Consider the following 19,087-nt stretch of genomic DNA (forward strand, 5'->3'; position numbering starts at 1 on the left):
TACCTCTTGTCAGGGGGATGCTCACAGAGCCAATCTTATGTCACAGTGCTTTCCCATGCCCAAGAAGAGAAGCTTCTTGCTCTCCACCTTTGGGGACAGGGTTGCTTGGAGTGGGACTTTAGTTTACCAGAGTACCTTTGAGTAGCTAGAACTTACTGCTCTATACATACACAGCCATTGTCCCCATGCTCTTCTCTCCTCTGGCAGGGAGTTGTAGCAGGAATTCACAAGAATACCTGTTTGCTTTCCAGAGACTCCTCCTGGCTACCGATGGTCTCACAAAGGGAAAGCAAAGCCACGATCACTCCCTTTATACCACCATCAGCAGCAACAAAATGCCTGGTATTTTTAGATTAAGTACAATTAATGTTTAAAGCTTAACATCTAAACTACATACTTGATAGGAAATTAGTGTCTCCTGACACAGAGGTGGTGGGACTGCCACACAGCTCAAGCATTTTACAGTTCTCTGGAGAGCTAAAACCAACAATCAAACCAAGAATAAACAAGCAAAAGACAGGGCTAAGCATCTCCTTTTTTTACTGTATTTTATGTGTCATTAACTCTAAAGAAATCCTCACATTGTTTGCAATATTTTTTAATAAATGTCTCTCTTTATACATTCCAAAATGCATATGGAAAACTCCAGCTACCTGATACTTAAGCAAGTGTAATAGATTTTTACATTCTTTCACATATATACTACTGCATTATGGACAATAACACTGACATTATCTTCAAATTATTTCCTTTCATCAGCTTCCTTTACCGCCTCTAAATCCTCAAATTTAAAAATTGAGGATTTGTCATAGCCCATGAGATGGTTATAATCCTGAGGATTTGGGAAAAGCGTAGGATTAACAAGCATTGACTTCGTTTTAGCATAAAATGTTGTAAACATCTTGGAGATATCTGGAATCTTTACATCCTTCTGATGGAAAACAGTTGCTTTTTCTGCCAAGATGGCATTGTAGGTAATGGCTGTATAGGTGTCCACTTCATCTTTATAATAGAGCCGGATCACGTAACCTTTTGTAAGGAGATGCAAAGTAACTGGAGTTACAAACGTAAAAATCCCAATCAACCCATAAAAGGCACCTTGGACAAGCAAACTTTCCACTCCAATACCACTTTTGAGCATGATGTAGGGCATCATGAACAGGTTGAATATGCTGGTGGAGTAAGAGAAAAACTTCACACCTATATAAAAGAAATCAAAGAAAATAAAGGTTAACACTTGTGAGCAAAATTTTCCCTACAATTACCTGTATTTTCCTACCACATAACAAGGCCTTGAACTGATGAAGTTACTGAAAACCCCTTTCCCTATTTTTTTAAGCTTATGGAGAAATCATTGAAAGCCCAATCTGTCTCATTGCCACTCTTCTGATTTGTTTGCACCGTCATGCTGGGTTTATCAAAGCTAGCTCTATTTCTGTGATGCAGTCAGCTATTAGCTGTTATGCTCACATATGAAATTCTTTTCTGTCTTCACAGGCAGAAGAACTGATTTCTAATAAAACTCGACTCCAGAAGATCTGATTTCTAATGATACTTGACTTCTTTCATGGACACATCTAATAGTGCTCATTGAAGAGATGGCAGACAGGGAATTTCTCCCCTCATCAACAACTAATCTTGACATTCAGCGTATTACAAAAAAGCCAGCTTGGCTTATACTGCCATGCATAAACCCTGTGTTACTAAATATTAGCAAGTACTCCCCATCCATTTTCCATGTCTCTTGAAAGACAGTAACCAGTGCTGTGGACTACCCACAGTCCTTAAATCACCCTGAAAACCAGGAGCCCAAGATGCTGTGACAAATAAGTATGTCAGGACACATTTCAAAGATGTGTATCAGAAAACATCCAATGGCTTTGCCTTTCACTAGGTCTTTGCAACATTCACTGGCCAAAGAAAGATTTGCAGTCTCATTAGAGATGGAGCTCTTCATCATAATACCTGCCTGCCTGGGAAAGTGTTCCAGGAACACTTCCAAGCACACAGAATGTAAGCAACAGTTATAACTCATCTTTGTTGCTTACTGGGCTGGATAAGCCACCCCAAGGGCCTCAAAAGAAGCCAAAGAAGGCTACGGGGTTACAGAGATGAACAGAGCTCCCTGCACACACAAGCAGAGAAGCAGAAACCAAGCACCACCACCACCCTGTTTTGTACATATGATCCAGATTCTGGCAAACTTGGAAAGGAGAACACTCACTTTTAATGTTTCATTTTAAAGTTACTAAATATTGTTAAAATCACAAAAACGAAAAAGGCAATATAAACCACTTTGAGTCACATACCCAACACTGTCTTTGCCAAATTTCCTTTATAAACTAATCTTCCATGTTCTGGGTGATCATGAGGGGAGGATGTGCTGAGGCTGCGAACAGCCACTCCTTGAAAAGATGCAACCTGAAAGATGAAACCAGTACAGGGCTAAAAACATCAGTATTATACCTTATATCTACCTATCCATGCATATACACACATACATGTATGCACTCAGACAAAGTTTATCCTTGCCCTGAACCCAGCATTTCAGCCTCACCACTTCAAACTAAGGATTAAAGTTAGGTTACACTCCAAAGCATGCCCAAAAGCTCCAACTAATACGCTGCCTGATTGTTTTAATAACTTACATACAAATATCCCAAATTAGCATGAAATATTTGCAACTCCATTACTGGTAACTTTGGCAGCAATCGATTTACACACAGCTTTGCAGAGAGACATTCATGGCATCTGTGCTCATCATATCTTTGATCATAAAACAATACAATGGCCTGGGTTGAACTGGGCCTTAAAGATCATCCAGGTCCAACAGCCCTGGGACACCTTCCACTATACCAGTTTGCTCCAAGCTCCATCCAGGCCAGCCTTAAGCACCTTGAGGGTTGGGGCATCCACAGCTTCTCTAGGCAACCTATTCCAGTGCCTCACCGCCTTCACAGAAAAAGATTTTTTTTCCTAATATGTTAGATTAGCTAAACTTACTCTCAGTTTTAATTCATTTCCCATTGTCCTGGCACTTCATGCCCTTGTAAAAAGACCCTTTTCCCTACAGGACTTTCCTGTAGGCTCCCTTCAGGTACTGGAAGGACACAACTAGGTCATCCCGAAGGGGTCTCTTCCCCAGGCTGAACAAGCTCAATTGCCCCAATCATTCACCGTAGGAGAGGTGCTGCCTGCCCCCAGTCATTTTGGTGCCCTCCTCTGGACTCGCCTGCGCAGGTCAGTGGGGCGGCCCCAGAGCTGGACAAAGTACTGCAGGTGCGGTTTCACCTGAGCGTACGCCCCGAGGAGCACCTCGCTTTCCTCCTCAACATCCCCTAAGGGCAAAACCGCCAATCCCAGGGCCGCCCCCCCTTCCCCGGGGGGGCGGGAACGCTCCCCCCGCTCCCACATAGTCCCCACACAGAACCTGTTGGGACTTCGCAGCGGCAGCGGCCCGGTGGCGGCAGGCGGGGTGCGCGGCGCCCCGCAGCCATGCGGAGGCGATGGGGCGGCAGGCGGCGGGGGCGGCCCGGAGCAGCAGCAGCGGGAGCATGGCGGGGCCGCGGCCGCACCGGGGACACGGCGGGCGGTGCTACTCCCACAGCCCCCGGTGCGCCGCCGCCGCGCCGCGCTTTGGTTCCGGCAGGAGGAGGCTCCGGCCGGCTCCGGCTCCGCGGCGCCCCCGTCAGCATCTCCCGCCCAGCCGCGCAATGCCAGAATCGGCTGGGCCGGAAAACACTTCTGAGGACATCGAGTCCAACCATGTCAATTAGACCATGGCATTAACCGCCACATCAAATTATCCTTTAAACACCCCCGAGATGGTGACTCCACCACCTCTCTGGGCAGTTCATTCCAAGTCTAACATTCTTTCTGTGAAGAAATTCCTCCTGATGCCCAACCTGAACCTCCCCTGACACAGCTTGAGGCCATTGCTTTGTGTCCTCTCGCCAGCTGCCCGGGCTGACCCCACCTAAGAATCTCCTTTCAGAGAGCTGTAGAGAGCCATAAGGTTTTCACTGAGCCTTCTCTTCTCCAGGCTAAATTACTCCAGCTCTCTCAGGCGCTCCTCACAAGGCTCATGCGCCAGAACCTTTACCCAGCTTCGTTACCCTCCTCTGGACAGCGTCCAGCACCTCGATGCTGTGCATTAATTGAGAGGCCCAGAACTTAACACAGGACTCGAGGTGCGGCCTCATCAGCGCTGAGCGCATCACTGCCCTGTTTCTGCTGGCCACACCATTCTGCACACAAGCCAAGACGCCACTGGCCTTCCTGGCCAGCCGGGCACGCGTTCGCTCGTGTTCGGCTGCCGTCGGCCGACACCGCCAAACCCTGACATGGCGGGTCTGCAGATGACCCCGGGAACTACGCGCCCCAGCATGCACCGCTCGGCGCGCACAGCATGCCGGGAGCACGGGCGCCGCACGGGCTGGGCGCGGGGGAGCGGAAGCGGCCCGTGACCCGGGCGGAAGCGCTCGGAGGCAGCTGGGCCGACACCGCGGCCCTGCGAGCGGGGCGGAGGGAGCGGCGCCCACGGGTGAGGGGCGGCCGCGGGAGCGAGACCCCGCCGGGGACACCGCGGGGCCGGGGCGCCCCGTCGGGCGGGGAGCGGGCGGCCCCGGCAGCGGCCCCGCGGCGGGCAGCGGGCCTCGCCCCGCGCCCGGCGCGGGGGGGGGGGCAGAACGGGGGCGGGTGGAGGGGCCGGAGCGGCGCCGGAGCGGCGCCGGGGTGCGCGGGGCGCGGTGCCAGGCCGGGGTTCTCCCACCGAGGCGGTGGCCAAAGGCGCGTTCCTCCCCCAGAACGCTCTCTGTGGAACCCCGGCGCCGCCGGACAAGGGGCTCTGGGGCAGTGCCGGGTTTGAGCATCGCTCCCGAACTCCTGCCGTAAGCGACGCTCGCCCCTTCCCTACGCCAGGCCGTAGGGAGAGGGGAAAAGTTCAGGCCGAAAGAATTTCGGATGCGCCCCCAGGGGTTGTTTTGCCAAGGTGAGACGCGCTGGTTAAAGTGATTCGGCTGTCTGGTCGGCGGATGTAAGCAAAGAAAAGGGTGATACCCCTACTTGTATAGACAGAAACGAGCTTTTGAATGCCCTGTGTTCCTCAGAGGGAGGTTCTGCTTTAATACAAGGTAACCTGAGCATTGGTAAGTTATTGAGGGCTTCACATTTGTGTGTGAAAAGGTGCTGGTGCTGCTGGCAGTTCGCTTTGACAGTCAATTTGATCTTCCACCAGTTAACTTTTATGAATTATTTCTAATTGCGTTTGGTAAGTTAAGCTTTGCATTCTGAGGAGACCTAGATAGTCACAGGCCGTTTGTTTACTTGGCTTCGATGGTTTTTGGAAGCAAACCAGAAAAACATAGATAAACAGGCACGTCAGAGGTCTTTAGGGTAAGAACCACTTTGTGCACTTATTTCTGAGTAATCCCCTACATGCTCCCGATTTTCTCCCTTTGCTCTAGTAAGGGCCAAAATAATTGTTGGGGGAGGGATCATGTTCAGTTAACTGAAGAGTTACTTTGAACGGCAGTAGGTGTGAATTAGTTTTCCTGTAGTACATTGGCCACATCTTTGCACAGGTGGCACACACCTTATGCCTTGAGATCAGCCTTGTAATGAGCTTAAGTTATATCAGTAAAATGTTTACGTCAGGAAAGTTTTTGCTAATGCTTTCACTTGGAACGTTGAGATAATTTTTAGACAGTTCTAGCACTACAGCATTTATTTTTTCCTTGTTATGTCAGAGAAAAGCCATTTGAGATCTTCTCTTTTTTTTTTCCCCTGTGCCAGAGTGGGCAATGAACAGATTTAGATAGTTTCACATAGTCTTAATGTGAAGAATTTTAATATTGTTAGTTGTTCTAATATTGTTATTGAGAGACAAATGAGTATCACACTCAAGGATTCTCAGCCTCAAGTGGTGTACTGTGTTTTTACAATTCTCCTGTATGTTACAATAAATCCTCAAGTTATGCCATGAAGGTATGGGGTTTGTCAGATTATTTTAAGGAACTTCAATGTATTTTGACAAGTCCCGCAGCACCTAGAAAGGCTCAGGATTTAGTTGGCTTTGTTGTGGGGTAGTTTGCATAACAGCAGTTTTTGGTGAATGCCTATAACAAAAGGGCAGAAATCCATGCCCTGTAAAATTTTTCCTCTTTCCCCCCAATGGCAAGAGCTGTACGGTACAGCGTGGAAGTTTCTTTGGAAGAAAATAGTGACACTCCCTTGCCCATGTTTTTGAGGTTTTTTTTGCTTGAAGCTTTCTGGGGAATTACTGAAAAGGAAAGTTTCTTTAAACAGGAAGATAAATCTTAAGATCTTTTGTTGTCTGTACATGCAATCCTACCCCATCTCCTGTTTATCTCAGCTAGCCTTCAGGTGCAGTATGCCTTCCTCTCACACTCCTGTGTGTCCCAGGAAATTTGAATTTTGGAGTCTGAGAGTACTGGAGTAGTGAATCAGCTGATTTGGAAATCCTGCTCTCCCAGTTTCTCCTCATGTTTTTTCTAAATATGCTTCAATCCCTTAACTATTATTACCTGAATTATTTTTTGATGTGTGCTGAGCAGTGAATGCTAAACTGAAGAGCAGTGTATTTAAACAAGTTATTATACAGGATAGAGTAGAATTTAGGATTGAACAGTTGTAACATGCAGCAGCCTTTGGTAATTGATAAACTCTTACTGATATATCAATGACCCAAAAAATTGTCACATTTGGCTTTTAAACAAGCATAGGAGTTGGTGAAGGACAATTTGCCATGTTTTCCAGAAATGGATAGTGTAGGATAGAAATGTCAGCAGCTGAAGTGTACAAAAGTCATGTGTCTGTCGTGCAGCTAATGAGTTGGAAGCTATTTGAATTTCCTTAAACCAGAAGCTGAGTTTTTAAAGGATTTTCCTGTGGGATCAAAGAATCTGAATGCTTGAAATGTTTGCATAGATTCAATGTTCTTGTGCAAATGAGAACAGAGCAGTGAAGGTTGGAAGCTGTGCAGTGTTCCAGCGTGTTCAGCCTATGTCCTTCAGGTCTGTCCCACTCAATGGCTTACAAGGCATACAAAGAAATGATATTCTGGAAATTCTGGCAAGCTTGGGAGGCCAGCATGCAGCTTTGGGAGTGAGCTGGGATGATTGTGAACATCCCACTTTCAGTTTTGTTCTTGCATTTGGTGGTCAAGAGAAGCAGGAAGAAGATTAGAGTAAACAGACTAAAGTTCCTATTTCTTCTTAGGGGTGTAAGAAGATGTTGAGGTAGGGAAACAAGAACACTTGCCTTGTGTGGCTTAATTGCCATGGTTTAGGGGTTTGTGATATTTTACACTATTTTACCTTGTAGATGAAAATATTCTGGCAGCTTGTGGCAATTTTCAGTTCTCTAATATCCAGACAATTCTGTGTTTTCTGCAGCAGGAAGTAATTTTTAGACTGGTTGGAAAGTTTCTGTGCCAAATACACTGGGTTTAGTTGTTGTATGTGCTCCTTCTGATTAAAAAGTGGCATATCCCTTTTATGTAAACTTTCTCTTAATAAATGCAGGTTTTTGCCTTTTTTTTTTTTTTAAGGAGGCAAAGCAGGAGAACAGTAATATCTAATATATGTGGTTTTTTGACATTTAAGTCAGGGAGCTGAGCTACATTGTGGTAATGCCACATAAGCTTCTTGAAGGGCAAATGGAATTGTGAACATACTTCAACATAAATTAGTAGTTCTTTGCAGGAGTCTGAAATAGACAAGTCAATATATGTAAAAAGTGCACATTAACAAAACTTGTATTGTTCTTCTCCTGACTGCTGCATTGGTGTAGCCTTGTTGAAGTCAAACAGGGCAACTATAAAATGTGGGAAAGTAATTAAAATGTAGGTAGTTACCAAGCATGTTCAGAAATCTGTCTCTTTATTCCCATTGTCTTGTCATTTATGCTGCTTTCATTATACAGAAGGAAAATATAGTGATATGTTTTGTAATAAACAGTACACTGGAAATACAGTGAGAGAAAATAATTTCTTAGAAGACAACATACAAGGTTGCTTGACTTTCCTGGATCTATTATTTAAAACTTAAGGCCATGCCATTGTCAATTAAAAAAAAAGGTACAGAAAATTTCCTTCCATGTTCTTTTTGTACTCCCTGTATGCTGAAGTGAGAATTTGTGGGAGGTATTTCTATATTCTTTTGCTTTATTTTCTATGTGCACTTTTTTCTGCCTTTGAAAGTGTTCTGATCTTCATACAATATCATGACAGACTGAGCACTTCTTTATCCAGAAGAGCAAACATTACTGGTTATTTAGGTTTTTCAGAGTTCCTGAGTTTCTTGTTTTTCTTTTCTCCTCATTTGTTGCATTGGCTCTCTGATTTTTCAGAGAGCTGTTGGCTATTTTATCAGGAATAAATTTGTACTGCTAATGATGTTAATGATTTTTTTTAATGACACATCATTGCATCAGAATGGAAATTGAGTGAAACTCAGTGTGTCCCTTGCTAACATGTCAGATGCATCATATATTGGAAATATTATGTCTTTTTCTTGAAAGCAGGTTGGCTTTTCTTCGTCTTTTACTTTTGGCAGTTGAATGTTTGGAGTTTTCTGTATCCAGAACCAAACTTGGATTCTGGAACAGCGCTATAAATTGTACTTTTATTTTTGCTCATTTTCATTAGTTGAACTTAAACTGAGATATTATGTTGGCATCATTTTTCTGCCGATGTTTATCCTTTTAATGAATTTTTATATTTATCTCCATCCCAGTTTTGCTAAGCTGAATAAGGAGGATTAATTTTTCTTTTATAAACAGGCTTTTTAGTCATATCAGTAGGTTCCCTCTGTAGTTCTTCTAATTCAAACTTCTTTTACTTGAAAAAAGGAATTCAGAATTACGTGTGGTATTCCAGACAAGCTGTTGCTCATCTGCAACATTGCTCATATTCCCTATCTTTATTGAAAAGGAATCCTCAATGTGCATTTGCCTCTTTGTGCGTCACCCTTTTATTTTTCTTTTGCTCCCACAGACCTCCATCGGTTTGTAGTTTACCACAGAAAGACTATAGTCCCAAATAACATGCCCTGACTACATGAAAGAAGACTGTATTGGTCCCTTCATGCAGGAGTCTTGATTTCATATGACTTAATTTCATGTGGCTTCTTCAGGACTGGTCACTTGTCTGTGTTACATTTTGTCCCACTTTTGTGGCAATGCTTTCCACTTCTGTCTCATCCAAATCTGCCTATTCTTTTCTGGCAGCATTGCTTTAAAAAAATCAACATATTTCTTTGGGGGAACTAGTAGTTCTTTCCTATGTTTGCAACACCATACTGTGCTCTTGTATTCTTGTAGAAAGATTCTTTCTCATTTTAAGATTACCTCTCATCACATTTATTTAACCCCAGATGATATATGAAGATTGCATCTTGTTTGAGTTTCCTTTTTCCCAAAGAAAATGACTGATTAATTTTTTAGAAACTAGATTAGTTCAGCATGCCCTAGAACTATGAAGGCTTACTGCATTTTTATCCTGCTTTAGTACCATTGAATTCAGCCCACTGAGCCTGATAATTTTTTCTTCTTTGTTAATTACTGTGGTTTTTCCTCTCTAATCATATGATAGCGCATTTGATTTATTAAAATGCTCTTTGTGTATTTTTGCAACATCTGCTGTTTTTGTGTAGACTTTTTCAGTTCTCCATTTTCAATCTTTCAATGTATGTTTCCTCAACTTAGGCTTTTACCTTGCAAGGTGCTAATATGTCTGCATTTCCATTAACTAGCCTTTACTCCTGTGTTTAGTGGCATTATTTGTATTGTAAACCAAGGCATATTTTATCATCACCAACACTTCCAAAGAATGGTTTCACTTCCGTGTTGGTTTTCTTTTTTTTTTCCAAGTATTATTATTTATAAATCAAGGATGGTTTCACTACTCGTTTGCAATGTAGGAAATGGCTTTGTGGCTAGAAAAAAATGTAGTACAAGTGATCGTCTTTTGCAAAGTAGAAGTAGCAATGTGAGGTATTTCTTCAGTTCCTGAGCAACAGATACTCTCCAATAAGATGACTGATTTCCATTTGCAAAAAAATGTTGAAATAGGGTGCAAGATCCCATCAGTTTTGGGCCCTAGCTGTCCCAGCACCCAAATATAAGTTCCTTAGATGAGTTCCTAGAATTAGCTAAAGTGATGAGGGCATTTAACACACCATGTTAGGGAATTTCTATTATATCATACACAAATTAACTCTCAAAGAACATTCTTAAGTGTGCCTTATATTCAGGAACTTTTCCCATGCCAAGAGTACAGGTTAAAATGTTGCTTATATTAGTGGTAAAGAAAATATTTTTTAGAGATAGTTCTGTAAAGTCAGGATAACTTTCAAAGAAAGCAGCAGTGTAAGTGGAGGATTATTTTTGCTCATTTCCCTTCAGACAACTAAAAACTATTGGTTATGCGTGTGTAGTTTCATTAGGTGAGCATAACAAAGTGCCTTCTTATGAAAGCATGAGGAGACATTTGCACTACTTCATATTTGTAAAAAGACAGATAGAATAAAGCAGCATCAAAGTGACATTTTGAAAAAAGACAGATGGAATAAACCAGCATCAAAGTGCTGGGCAGAAGTGAAGTGTTCAACAATAGCAAAGAGGTGTCTGTAGTACTTCTTTCAAATTGTGCAGCTTCCTCAGCTTGCTTACATTTTTTTAATAAATGTTTACCAGAAACATAGGAGGGAGCAAATGTGGGATGTGGTCTCTATGCTGATCTCTTTACTGCCCTCAACCCTGCATATCAGCTGGGAGACCATCTGGAATCACTTGTGCTATTTTCCTAGATGTGTGGACATACAGCAGTGTCATTGATTTGTACTGGGCTAATGTTTGCGGAGTGGCTGTTGTTATGAAAGGAATTTTAGGACAGCAGGTGGGTGGGTAGAATTTCTCTTCCAAAGTTTTCTTTTAGACAGAAGAGATGCAGCTTGGGGTAAAGAAATAGAAGTTGTATGTGAAAATACCAGATTTGTTTTGCAAATAAGTACTTCCATTTCTCTAACTCTTTAATTTCCTTTCCATAGAGAAAAACACATGCAGCAAGCTGGATATCAGTATACCAGCTATGGGTGCTCCTGGTTAACTGTACCTACAATACATGTCTGAAGTAGATTATCTAGGTGATATTGATGGTGATATTGGGAACTGTCAATCTTCTGTGAAGGACAGGTTGAAGGCCAGGTATTTAGTGCATACTGATTAGACTGATCCCTGAGCCTTCTCTCCTCTGGCCTAAACAACCCTAGTTCTCTCAGCCTGTCCTTGTGTGACAAGTGCTTCAATCCCTCAGTCATCTTTGTGACCCTTTGCAGGACTCACTTCAGTCTGTCATACTGACCCCAGCACTCCAGATGTGTCCCAGCAGTGCCGAGTGGAGGGGCAGGATCACCTGCCTCAGCCTGCTGGGAATGCTCTTAAATAAAGTCCAGGGTGCTGTTGGCACCTGCAAGGGCACACTGCTGGCTCATGCCCAGCTTGTCCACCAGCACCCTCAGGGCCATTTGTGCAAAGCTGCTTTCCAGCAGGTCGGCCTCCACATAGTACTGGAGGTGCTGAGGTGCAGGGTTTGCATTTCCCATGGGTGAACTTCTTAGGTTTCCTGTTGTCAAAACATACTGCTCATCAACACTGCGTGTTGTCTGTCGTCATGTTCTCTTTGGAAGAGTGTTTATGGTAACATAAAGACTAGTAAGTAAAGGGGAATTTAAAAATTGTGCTGCTGACTCAAAATATTGCCACTTGTGTTTTTTCAGACGCTCCTATTGCAAAATCTGCAGTTGAAAAGAAACATTTTTTTATAAGAAGAGAATGGGTAAGTTCACAACTTCAAGAGTGTTTCTTGGTTTTGTATTATTTGAAGCATTTTCTCACGTCAGTAGAGGAGGTGGATTCTAATTCTTTAAATGTTGATCTTGTCACTTCTTGTAGCCTCAAACTTCCTATAGATGCTTTAAACAACTTCCCATAGATGTTTTGTAGGAGAATTTTCTCAAATGACTGTTTACTGGAAGATTTGTTCAGAGTGCATCTGTTCTAACAAAAAATTTCACTTGCCTAACATGCATAGTCCTGAAAATGTACATGCTAAAATAGGAATGCCTCTAGGCTTTTATAGCACTAAATGTTTATATAGTGGCCAAGAAAATTTCACTATGTACTTATTTTAAAATAATTCTTTGTTTCTTAACTAAAGTCAGCCTGTTGAATTCTGGCTCAGAGATCATAATACAGGCTGATTTCTGATAAATTACATTGTGTGTGAAATGACTACATTTCTGAAACTGTTGTTTCTGCCTTAACAAATGACTGGTTAATGAAACAGGATTGGATGGATTCTGGTTTTGTCTATACTTTCTCTGACTGTGTTATAGCATGTTTGGCACTTGTAGAACTTTATTAAACTTGGTAATAGCTACATAATGCAATTTTAACTCCAAGTTCACAAAGCAACTTGACTGGGGGAATGTTTTATTTGCTACACAGGCAACAGTAATTCAGCTTTTAAAAGTAGCACTGTCAGGATACAATAAAAGAAGGCACAAAAAGGGAAGAGGGATAAAGCCTTCAGAAGAAACAAAGTAGAGAGCAGGTATTCAGCAAAACAGAAGGGATAAGGGAAGCTGGAAACACTGTCCAACTGCTGTGGGGAGAATTTTTCAAATCTCCCTAGGTTTAGTGCTTTGGCACTTTCCATGCTTTCTGCCAAAGGCCACAGCACTGGTATGCACTGATGCTGTATGTTTCTGGGTCTGGTTGGGCAGTCAGGGAGAATGAGTCTTACTTCATATCATTTCTTCAGTGCAGGAATATTGACTGCTTTTGTTCTTATCAGTGCTTCAGAAGGCATTTTTTCCTTGCTGTCTGTATTTTTCAGTATCAAATATGTGTTTGGTTAATTTTTAGCAAGTATTAGTATGATAAACATGACTATAGATTTAATGGAGGGAAGCAGTAGCATGTTCAATTGACTTGAGAATGTCTAAAGGAAAATTTCATTCCTATGTAGATTTTTAAAAATCATGTCAGAATTTGATGATGGAGGGATGTTAATTAAAAAATTCCAAGTTTTGCAAAATTACTTTAAAACAGATTGCTAGTTACTTCAGAAAAATAATCTTCAAACATGTAAAATGCTTCTTTCTCATTTCTGGTTGTATTGGGCTCTTCAGTCTGCAAACATAGTCATAGAAAAAACTGCAACTTGCATTTTTAGTAATGTGAATCAGTATATTGTGTTCTGAAACCATTGTCTTTTTTTCCATTACAGATGGAGAAGAGAAGACATACGGTGGGTGTGAGGGCCCAGATGCTATGTATGTGAAGTTAATATCCTCTGATGGCCATGAGTTCATTGTAAAAAGAGAGCATGCATTAACATCAGGAACAATAAAAGCTATGTTGAGTGGACCAGGTAGGTACAGAAGACTTAGTACCTTTACCTTCTTTGTTTTCACTTTTGGACAGTTTGAATTTTTATCATGCTGTAAGTGAAAGTTAGAAAAAATGCTAACTTTTCCACATCCTGTCTAGTTTCCAGCAGAACAGTCCATTTCTGTTGGGGTATTGTGGTACCAGACTTAAAATTGACTCTGCTATTTGGACAGTTAGGAGTCTTACTCTGTCCTGCATTGCTACTAGTTTCCCATGGTATGACAACTTGAGGGTATTATATGAAACATGGAGCTGCCAAGTTCAGAATGAATGAAAGCGGGTAGTTCTTTATTTCCACATCCTTAGCAGAACTTCTGATATTCCATATGGAGTTAATTTTCTTCATAGCAGGTCACATGGTTCTGTGCTTTATATTTGTGACTAAAACAGAGCCAACAACACACCTGCTTTAGCTGTTACTGAAAGATACACACTGTTCAAGCCTCCTCTGTTTCTCACTCTTTCCCCACTCAATAACCAGACAGGAGGGTGTGCAAGAGGCTGGGAGGGAACACAGCCAACATGACCTGAGCAAACTACTGAAGGAGATATTATTCCATATGTCCTGCTCCAAAGTACAAAAGGGAGAGGTGTAAAAAAGGGAAGTGAGCCATCTTTTGCTTGAGAGCTGTCTGGTCATCAGTCTGCCCATGGGAGGTGGTGATAACCATTGCATCACTTGTTTTGTTTCCTTTCTCTTCTCTCAGCCTACAAGTTTTCTTACTTTTACTGTTCCTTTCCTCTTCCCTTGTCCACCCACAGCAGGGGTAAATGAGCAAGAGGCTGTGTGGTGCTTTGCTGCCTACTGGGGTTAAGGCCACATGTTAACTGCATCCTATGACAAAGAGTTCCTGAACTTAATGGTGAAAGTTAGCTTGAGGTGAGGGGAGATAAACTTACAGGAGGGAAGGACCTCACGTGTTGCTGAATATATGAGACTATATCTGGTTTAAGAAGTGTCTGAACTAATTTTTGAAGACCAAAAGGGTGGGGGAGAGAACAGGGAGAAATTAACACAAGTGCTTTCTCTCTTCTATACTTTCATCCTGTATGTTTTCCTTTGGCCACTTCGGTGGTGGGGCAGTAGGCTACATGAAGCTTGGAGCTGAATATGGTCTTTCTTATGTTCTCATTTAGATTCTGGTGAGACTGGAAAGACCTATTGGTTTAATATATTTTTTAATTACTTAGTAATACTTGGGCAAACTGAGCAATTAAAATTCTCAGTGTCATTTTAATAGTTGCATTTGAAAATATGTAATAAGTGTTTTGTGTCCATGTCAGCCTCCCAGACATCTAAGAGGAAGAATAGTTACAAGACTTGCTCTGAATTCATTCAGTGTGAAGGAATAAAAGACAAAGTCGCCTGCTTAGAGGGCTAGAAACTGATTCTATAGGTCTCAGCAGTCCAGAATATTTTATATAAGACTAACAAGACAAATGGGTCACAAGGAAAAGTACTGTTGCTGTCTAGTTCAGTAGGTCATAGTTTCACTGATGTGTAAGTCTTTTGTTTCAGTGCTGTAGCTTGGCCAATATGCTAACATTTCTTCTTTTGCTTCCAATTGTTCCTGTACTAAAATTCAAGCCATATTGGCTTCAGTGCATGCAGATATTTCTACACAAATCTGTGTAGACATTAGTAAATAGCTCTGCTTTGTAGCTAGAAGGAGATGCCCACAGAAATAGTGGGAACTAAGCATTGCTAGTCTCCCATAAACATGGAGTTAATGTTAGTATTTTTTTATTGCCTTCCAGTTTAATGAGTTGAAAGTCCAAGGATGTGAGAGGATGAGAGACAAAAATAATAGAAATCCTGTGTGATTTCTATTATAGGATCCTAACTTTTGTATCATCCAGGTTTCATGGTTATAGGCACTATAGAAAGCAAATTTCAAATGTACTTGTGTTTTGAGATTTGAATTCTGAATAAATTCTTTTGTATCTAATAGGGATAAAGTTGCACTGCATGTAAACTTCCCTCCAGTGCAACTAGAATTTCCCTGTCCCTGCTGTCTATCTGTTTTCGCTGTTTATCAAGTTAATGTATCTTTGAGGTCTCAACTCTCTTGTCAAATCTACCTGAAACTGAGGAATTCAAAGCTACTGGGTCATAGAAGAGACTACTGATATACACATATATGTGTGCAGATATGAAACATCTAGAAGCCTTTTTTTTTCCCTTTGATAAGACAGCCAGAAATTGGGATTGATGCCTTTTAGAGCTTAGCATACAGCTAAATACCTATCAGCTGTATTGGAGTAAATCTAAATTTCTGGTGTAGTTGTTCAGAATAATGTTGATAGGCTGCAGCCTAAATAAACATTTCATAATGCTGGGTGTCTTAATATTCCTGAGGGCTCTGAATGTGGCACATGCTGCTTTACAATGGAGAACCTAATACCTGGGAAGATGAGACTTAGGCAGGTCTATTTAGAATGCATTGTATTAATATGGTAAGTTGTTTCATTTTGCAGTGAATTGAGATTTTGACTTCTGGTTTGGTGTTCTTGTGTGTTGTTTTTTTCTTTCTACAGGTCAGTTTGCAGAAAATGAAACAAATGAGGTCAATTTTAGAGAGATCCCATCCCATGTCCTATCCAAAGTATGCATGTATTTCACCTACAAGGTCCGCTATACTAACAGCTCTACGGAGATTCCTGAATTCCCAATTGCACCTGAAATTGCACTGGAACTTCTGATGGCTGCAAACTTCTTAGATTGTTAAATAAAATAAATTATAATAAAAAATGTAAAACTTTTTTCAGTATTTAATACATGTAGTTCAGTTAGTAACTTTTTTCAGATAGCATGTTGCGTGTGTGCTGTTGAGAACTGTAAAGTTCACTGCAGAGGCAATTGCCTTCAGTTCTTTTGCATATAGCAATCATTCAGTTGGAGTTTGTTTTGCTGCTTACACAAATAAGGACCTTTTCACAAACTGAGACAAATAAACAAATATGCCAATTAGTAGATGGCTATGCCTTATCCTTTAGGTGTGGTAGAACTTTCTTTTAATACAATGGCTGTAGCAAATACTGGAGTTTAGTCTAATACTCTCTAAAAGATAATTATAGTTACATTTGAGTAGCTGTTAAAGGTTTCTAGCTTTCTCTTATTTTTAAAGTTTCTAAACATCTGAACTTAATCTCCTTTGTAAGATAGCTGTCCTGTAGCATAGTTACACTAACTAGATTAGAAGTGCCCTCTTTATATACTATCAGTGATATTCCATTTAGGTTTAAAGTGGAGTATGTAGGAGAATGCTTAAAGCTTTTAATTTAAGTCATAGTTTAGACATGTGCAAAGGTGTACTTGATAACATTTTGCTTCTATAACCTCAATTTACCCCATTAGTAATTTCAAATATTCCAGTTACTTGTCTGTACAGTAAGACTGTGATCCTACTGACAGTGACTTTTAAGGGGCAAAGTAACTCTTAAAATCTGTGTATATTATCTTCTATATAACATATGTGCTTTTTCTTAATATACTGTCACTTGACTTGATAAGGATTTTATATAGCTTCAGTTATGGTTTATTTCCATTGTTCTGATTGTTTATGTAAAGTCTGTATTTAATCTCTAGAGTAGTAGAGTCATTTAGTAGTCATTTAAATTTTGTAACATAACAACTGAAAAAATAGAAGTTGTCCTACCTTTTACCTCTTCCTCAACCTCTCCCTTGTAACCCATAGCAAAAGACCCTGAAATGTGGAGGTCTTTTATATTTGAAGGAAAGGACATTAAGCAGATGTTTTAGGAGCTGTTTTATAAATTTCATAGGTATTTCCAGTGTTTTTAAAAATGTTTTAGGGGAAAAAGATTGGCAAGCCACTGACATAATACTAGAGTGGAATATGTTATGTCTTGGTAGATCCTGCTGACAGTGGCCTGTAGTATCAGTTCTTTGTTCAAAACAAGTTTCCATAAAGAAAACAAACAACTTAAGACAAAAACTTGCTTATTGTTCAGCTGCAGCCTGAAGAACCCTTCTGCTAAAATCATCTGTAAATGAGAATGCAACCAATGCATCATGAGAAATGATGCAAGAACAATGTAATTAGAATTTCCATCAGCTGCCACTGCTTCAGCTTTGTTTTGATCAAGAAGTGATTGTGGTCTATCATGGAAAAATCCCATCAACTGATGGTGGAACCTCTTTCTAGATGTTTTAACTCACAGTTAATTTAGAGGGCTGAAACTCTCCTCTAAACCTGTTTGTCAACATGAATGCAACTTGGAAGAGATTTTCCTGGGTGAAAACTAGTAGCTTAGATAGACTATGCAGTCTGCCCATGGAGGAGGTCAGTTATGACAAGTGAAATTTTATTCTGGGCTTAAACAATGCTGACGTTTGTCAGTGTGTTGGTAGATTAGCTGACATTTATTCACGTCACATACTTTAGCACAATTTAATGTGTTTAATGTGGGGATGTTTGTGACTAGATTGGCTTTGCACGGTAAAGCTGAAGTGCATTGTAGGGTGATTGTCTGAAATTCCATGTGTAAGCACTCTGGTCAGTGCTGTTAGTAACTCATTTTCAAGAGCACTAGAATGATAAACCAGAGATACCCTGTTATGCTGCTTTTGTTAGAGCCGCTAGGAATACCCTAAAAGGTCAAGGAATACCAACATGGATATTTTAGTCACAACTACATATCAGTCTGAGTGAGTCTTAAGTTCACTAGCCATTTTTAACAGTCTTGAGGCTAATGACTTCAGGCTAAACATTATTTCGTTTTAAACTAAGGCAAAAAGGATGCCATTTTTTAAAACAGTGGGCTTTTTCTTCTTTTCTTTTTTCTCTTCCCCTTTTTAAGCATTCTAGAACAATTTCCTTGATTTTGTTAAAATACATTTGCATTTGAAGATTCTGTACTTTAGCAGTAAGGTAAAATAGCTGGTTTAGCTCTGAATAATAATTTTGTTGGTTTTCTTTAAGCTTAATGTATTATACAGTAGCTTTGAACACTCAGGAATTGCAGTAGTGTCCTAGAGTGCACTATTTGCAAAACCACCGGCTGTTAAAATGAACCAGATTTCTAAGGGGGAGGGGGGCAGGGAGAATTAGTGCAATTTCCATGGTAGTTAAATGGGTATGCTATTATCAGACAATTGGAAACTTACCACGCTTAACCCCTGAGTTCTAAATAAATTTCAAAGTTGAAAATTTTTAAACCTGTGTTTCTGTTGATTTATGACATCTTAGAGGAAGTGTTCATATGCAGAATCATCATTTTCCTGGCTCTACTGTATGGTGAGCAAAATGCTAATGTCATTAGTATTTGGATAATAGGTTGTGAAGCTGCATGTGAAAAATAAAAGGTGATGAGTTTTTTCATTGTTCTGAAGAGTTTCACAGAGTTGAAGTGTTAAGATATCTTTGTGCTGCTCTGAATTACAAGCATCCAGAACTCTCAGCACCAAGTACTAAAAAGGCATGGTATTCCTGAACAGGCTTGAAGAGGATACTTTCAAGGATACTTCAAGGATATCCTGCTGGGGATATTTTGAAATCTTCAACTGCCCTGGGTTTCCACATTGTGGTACTTCTTTTGTTTGAAAGATAGCCCTGCATTTGAGGTTCAGATTTTAAGCTGAACTGCT

General features: G+C 40.9%; 2 protein-coding genes across 3 annotated transcripts; one reads left to right on the forward strand and one right to left on the reverse strand.

Annotated features, from left to right (window-relative positions):
- Positions 1-667: 667 nt before the first annotated feature.
- Positions 668-3,754, reverse strand: TMEM70 (transmembrane protein 70). The gene is given in 3 exon segments (XM_054284870.1): positions 668-1,200; positions 2,310-2,421; positions 3,431-3,754. Coding segments are annotated over 3 exon segments (894 nt in total). The 3' UTR covers positions 668-742.
- A 703-nt stretch (positions 3,755-4,457) lies between these two features.
- ELOC (elongin C) lies at positions 4,458-18,658 on the forward strand. 2 transcript variants are annotated; one of them, XM_054284717.1, is made up of 4 exons: positions 4,458-4,543; positions 11,799-11,857; positions 13,313-13,456; positions 16,015-18,658. In XM_054284717.1, the coding sequence occupies exons 2-4, from the start codon at positions 11,854-11,856 to the stop codon at positions 16,203-16,205; spliced, it is 339 nt and encodes a 112-aa protein (XP_054140692.1). In that variant the 5' UTR covers positions 4,458-4,543; positions 11,799-11,853; the 3' UTR covers positions 16,206-18,658. The 2 variants fall into 2 exon arrangements, with proteins under 2 accessions (XP_054140692.1, XP_054140693.1); XM_054284718.1 differs by lacking the exon at positions 4,458-4,543 and adding an exon at positions 4,887-4,990.
- The last annotated feature ends 429 nt before the right edge of the window (positions 18,659-19,087 follow it).

Source organism: Melozone crissalis, unplaced genomic scaffold (genome assembly GCF_028551555.1).
Source record: "Melozone crissalis strain CALT ecotype California unplaced genomic scaffold, PUWL_Pcris_2 ptg000042l_1, whole genome shotgun sequence".
Lineage (NCBI taxonomy): Eukaryota > Metazoa > Chordata > Aves > Passeriformes > Passerellidae > Melozone > Melozone crissalis.